At 40.5% G+C, this 6,000-nt stretch overlaps 1 protein-coding gene across 1 annotated transcript in view; it reads right to left on the bottom strand.

Annotated features, from left to right (window-relative positions):
* Positions 1–6,000, bottom strand: part of LOC138786402 (uncharacterized) — a 7,836-nt gene continuing 1,836 nt past the window's right edge. Inside the window, exons 2-3 of the mRNA XM_069963393.1 lie at positions 2,007–2,150; positions 1–479 (exon numbers count right to left, since the gene is read on the bottom strand). Coding sequence (XP_069819494.1) covers positions 316–479; positions 2,007–2,150 — 308 coding nt within the window. The 3' untranslated portion in view covers positions 1–315. The remainder of the gene's footprint in view (positions 480–2,006; positions 2,151–6,000) is intronic.

Below are 6,000 nucleotides of genomic sequence, written 5' to 3'. Positions count from 1 at the left end.
AAACAACGAAATAATTTACTGACACAGTTGTAGATTTATTATTTTTTTATGCAAACATAAAGACTATCTTAGCTGATAGGACGTGAAATCCAGCTCAGTCCTGAGATCCACCAAGAATTATAATTCTATACAAACTATCATATTATCCGGATGAGACATTATAACGTATCCAGTACATGAAGCAGGTGAATAATAAGAGTAATGGCTGCAACTCATCAAATAGTTAATAGGATTGTGCTGAGCGGGAGGTGCAGCCATCTGCACATGTAATAGTCTGCATTGTATTCTCACATTGTGATGTGTTCCAGCAGGGGGTCATTTAAGGACCAGCAGATAAGTCGTCCATCCAGCCACCAGCAGCGCCCCGATCAGCACCGTGTAGCTGAACAGCACGAAGGCCAGCATCTCCTTCAGCACCTGCAGATAGTGGACAGCGAACGAATCCCTGGGAGCCATGAGGACAGCAGAACCAGAAGCCCCTGAACAAGCAGAGCAAAGTCAGCAGAGACCACAATCCATAGAACCCAAGACCATCGCACGAAGGGCCCTATTCCACGGGACGATTATCGTTCGAAAAATCTCTAGATAGTTCGTAACTGAATGATAGTTGTTTTGTGTAATAGCAGACAATGATTAAACGACCAATGAGAAATCATTGGTCGTTTGATAAAATTTGAGCCTATTTTTACTGTTGATCGTTTACAAATCGTTCGTGCATCGTTCGGTGTAATAAGACGTTCAGTCGTTCGCAGTAGCGACAACATGACAACTGCAAGAACAATCATAAGTAACAATCATCATTCAGTGTAATTGGGTGAACGATTACAGGTCGTTTGCCATAGTGGTCGTTTGAGATCTTTTATTGTTAATCGAAAGTCAAAAAAACGTGGAATAGGACCCCAAGTTTATATGACACTACTAATCCATTGTGACAAACCAGAGACTACCTGGCACTAAGCTTCCTGCAGCTTCAGATGGTCTGTACCTGTTATCTATAGATAATGATAGGTGCATCTGATTTTGTTTTATAGATAGATGAGGGGGTTGTTTGTTTCTTGTTCTTGGGACGGGAAATTCAATGACTAGTTTGCTGGAAATGTCCTGTTGAAGGTTTTATTGACATGAGAAAGCAATAAACACAGAAAGTAAGGGCTCAGGTATGAATTTTTAATGCTGTAATTGCTTCTAATGCACTTACTATGCCGGGGTAAGAGAGCGAAGGCTGCAGGAAGTTTATGCAAGGAAGGTCTAAAATAGATCTGTATTATTTTATTAGAATTACTACCAAAATAAATAAATAATAATAATAAATTATATATATATATATATATATATATATATATATTATATATGTATATATATATATATATATGTATATATATATATATATATATATATATATATATATATATATATATATATATATCACCATTAGACCAAATTATTAAAATGTAGCTGATAAATTGCAACAGAAGTTCTAATGTAATATACAGGTCATAATAAACTGCACAAAGATCAGGTAAATATTTAGTTTATTCTACAGGTTGTAATGTAAACATGTATTACACAGCATATAAGAAACTGCAGGAAGATCAGGTAAATATACAATTTATTCTAGAAGTCCTAAAGTAAACATGTAATATACAGTGTACAATAAACTGCACAAAGATCGGGTAAATATTTAATTTAAATATCTAGTTTATTTTAGTGCAGGGATGGGGAACCTTGGCTCTCCAGCTGTTGCAAAACTACAACTCCCATCATGTCTGGACAGCCAAAGCTTTAGCTGATGGGAGTTGTAGTTTTGTAACAGCCGGAGAGCCCAGGTTCCCTAACCCTGTTCTAAAGGTTCTAATGTAAACATGTAATATACAGGGTATAATAAACTTCAGAAAGATCAGGTAAATATCTAGTTCATTCTACAGGGTCACTTCCTACTCCCAAAAGTTGAGGCACATGGAGGTGAGTTTCCTAGAGGTAATAGGATACTATGTAATGCTTCTTACCTGGCAGGGTGCTGCTGCTGCTGACTATAGACTCCTTCTTGGTGGATCTGCCTCCTGCTGTTTTTGTGTCCTCTACAGGCAGGGGTAATGCAGTCTGATCCTCTTCCTCTTTGCTAATCCCACAATAATGATGGTGTATTCTGTCTGTACAGATAATGGACTAGGTGTGGTCACAGACCAATTACTACAGATGACATAGGCAGTTTGATCTAGAAACTCTTATGAGAACCAGATCTATTAATACCACTCAGCAGAGTTATGCTACAAAGTATATATATATATATATATATATATATATATATATATATATATATATATATATATGCAACTGGGGGATACATAGTCATGTATGGTAATCTTCTGCAATATTTGCTAGACTAGAAAATATACAAACCTGTAACTAATATTTTAATTTCTCTGATTTTTAAGGTGAACAGAGCAGGTCAAGTCGGTACCATACTGCAATACTGCTAGATTTCTCATAAGGTGACTAGTGACAAAGGGTACTTATGAAGTGTCTGCCACCTGGACTTTTTAACTACTGATTTATTATATATTCTGCATTCTGACAAATGTGCATTCTGCTAGTCCTATGTATTTACTATTGTGGGTATACAGCCTTGCTAAGTGGAACATGCATTATGAGTGATTGATTAATAATCAATGAGACCCATCACTATCCCATAGAGATTCTTCAGCAACTGGAGTGTGTATTATGAACTTCAGCTTCATCTAGACCAGGGGCAGGGAACCTTGGCTCTCCAGCTGTTGCAAAACTACAACTCCCATCATGCCTGGACAGCTAAAGCTTTGGCTGTCCAGGCATGATGGGAGTTGTAGTTTTGCAACAGCTGGAGGGCCAAGGTCTAGAGAAATATGTTGTGTAATACACAGCTCAGATGCAGAACTGCTTTGTGAAGAGAAGTAGAAACTTTGTTACTGAAGTAAAGTTACATTTTATTTTAAATGAAAAAATCTCCTGTTTCCTATATTTAAAGGTAAAATTCGGCAAATTAATAATAATAATAATAAATATATATTTTTTTTATCAACTGGCACTGGAAAGTTATATAAGTTTGTAAATTATATCTATCTAAAAATCTTCAGCCTAACGTATAAAATTGTAAAACTGTGAAACCAGGAAAGCCTTTTCATCAAGGTACTTACAGCAAGTTGGGTATCACACGGGTCAGGGAGGAAAAAAAGTACAACTCAGAACAGCAGGGTTATTATTATCCATTGGATATAGAAGCCAAGTGTAACTCTGAGGATGAAGGTCAGGGAATGAAGATGACAATGTATATCATAGATGAAAGGTGAAAGATTCATTTACCCCCAAATCAAATCTCTGAGTTAAGATACAATGTTACATACTACAAGTGGAAGCAAATGGCCTAGTAATATAATCAGCAGCTCTGGTTATTACATTACAGCCTCCCTGGCAGCCAGGCCTGGCAGAGGAGAGGAGCATCATGGAGCTTCTCAGGAAGCCTGTTAGTGATAATTGCTCCTCCAGAGAGATGATTCCTGGGTCACAGTCTGGATCCTAATGTGCAGCAGGGCAAAGACTGACTGCATAATACAGCCACAGTGTGCACCCATGTATATATATATTTTATATATTTTTTACTATAGCGGCCTCAGCACCAGGGTGAGGCAGTAGTGAGGCAGACACCCCTTACATTTCTAGAATGTCCTGTTGACGACTTTTGCATAATGGAGAAAATAACTTTGGTATTGGAAATGTGTTGCACACATCTGAAGTCTCTCCATCTATATTTGTAGTGGACACAAAAACAAGGTCGACCACATTTTTGTGTACGCTTAAAAAAAACAGATGCATTTTGATTCTTTTTCAGTTTTCCATCCTTTTTTCACATAAAATGGATGAAAAAACTGATTGCAAAAACACAGTGTGAACCAAGCCTAAGGCTGCCTTGACACTGCTTCTTTTTCAGTGAAAAATGACAATAAAATTCATGCAACCAGATAGCTGGGAATCAATGGAAGTTTATGATTTCCTTGCACACATGGCGTTTTTATGTTGCGGCATTTTTCCCTGTAGCTCTGTGGCAGTTTTACAAAAAATGCAGCAGGCTAAGGGTTTGGTGTTTTTTCAGCAAACTGCAGCGTTTTTTCTCCCATAGACTTCAATGGACGTCTTTAGGGCGTTTTTAGTGGCGCTTTTCAGGGGGAAAAGCACCACTGTCTGGTCCCCAGGGGGGGTTAAATGACACCCAACGCCCCCCCCCCCGCGCCTCTTTCAGTAGGTTTATGGCGTCCTATCTCAGGGTAACATAAACTAATGACAGAGAAGCTGAATATAAATGATTAATCCCTTACATCCAACTCAGGCCCCTTCTACTGTTGCAAAACTACAATTCCCATCATGCCTGGACAGCCAAAGCTTTGAGCCCAGTAGTCCGCAATATTCATAAGAAGCAGAAAACTCCACCCACCAGCTGCTGATTGGCAGTTATCTATCCATGCTGTGTATAGGCAGCCAACTGTCAATCAGCAGCAGGGGGTGTGGCAAGAATCCTATTCTCCTGCATATTAAGAGAACGACTGAACAGAATGATGTAATACACAGACCTGCATCTCAGTCACTAGTTTTTGCTGCCCTCATGTCTGTACGTATTCCACATCTTCTTAGTAAATTTCCAATGCGTGCAAAAACTCAAATTCTCCAGCAAACCTGTGAACCCCCCCCTAAAAAAAAAAATTAAAAAATCTATGAGAGCCTGACCTAAATGTTTTCATTTTTTAGGTTCCTCTTTTGGTTTTTGCTGATACAGTTGAGAAATACCGACCAAATCTGCACGCTGTAAAAGTGGCCCTAGAGAGACGCGGAGCCATTAGACACATTCATGGCTGTAATACATCATCTGGCAAGTCGTAACACCACACTTACCGTCCGGTCACAGAGGGAATAGGCAGGTCTGAAGACGCCTGACACTCACACTTTGCATGTGAGAGTGTTTATTGCGGAGCTTATTTTAACACACGTTCTAATTAACAGCTTCATATAAACACAATTAGGAGACTCCTTCCAGGATTTTAATGTATAATTCTTCTCATTAATAGCAAATCTTACAGAAATTTTACAGAAATACATCGATCCAATCCATCCATGTCATCCTGATTGTTTTTTTTTTTTTTTACTACACAAAAACCACAGCCTTATACATACCTCTCCATGCTCCCCAGTGTCCTCACTTATGCCCCCAGCCCCCTCTGACACTTCTGAGCCAGTCTCTGAAGTGACAGGCCATTCAGCCAATCACTGGCCGGGACAGTGCCGCAGCCAGGGATTGGCCTGTCACTTCAGAGACTGGATCAGAAGTGTCAGAGGAGGCTGCAGGTAGAGGCGGGAAGGACACCAGGGAGCGCAGAGGTTTTTTTGTTTTTTATTTTAACACAGCAGTCAGCCACACATCACTATGACACATAGTGATGCACGCCTGGTGTCAGATGATTTTAAGGCCCGGTTCACACAGAGCAAAAGCAGCGGAATGCTGCCAGCCTCCGTGTCATAATGACACTCTTTGGGAGGCTCGCACACAGCATCTCTAGGCGCTGAAGAATGAATGAATGTTCATTCTTCAGCGTGGGAAGAGAAGCCGCGGGCGCCTCCTATAAATTGTCATTATGACACGGAGGCTGGCGGCATTCCGCCGCTCTTGCTCTGTGTGAACGGGACCTTAGGGCCCTATTCCACAGTGACAATCAGCCGGATCGGCCCCATTCGGCCGATTATCGCTAGGTGCAATAGAGAGACCTAACATGTAATGTATTGCTGCAAGGACATCGGTAACTATGTCCCTGCAGCCCTCGCTCAACGATCATCGGGCCGCGGAATAGGCCCAGTAAACGAGCGGCGATCTAGCAGATCGGCCCTCGTTTACATCGTTGATCGGGCCCTCCTCGGCCCGTGGAATAGGACCCTTAGGCTGTAATAAGCTGATTGTTGTCTTTATTAGACGCAGCCATA

This window comes from Dendropsophus ebraccatus, chromosome 3 (genome assembly GCF_027789765.1).
Source record: "Dendropsophus ebraccatus isolate aDenEbr1 chromosome 3, aDenEbr1.pat, whole genome shotgun sequence".
NCBI classification, from domain to species: domain Eukaryota; kingdom Metazoa; phylum Chordata; class Amphibia; order Anura; family Hylidae; genus Dendropsophus; species Dendropsophus ebraccatus.
Note: the sequence above shows the minus strand (reverse complement) of the source record. Positions and strands in the feature narration are given on the sequence as shown.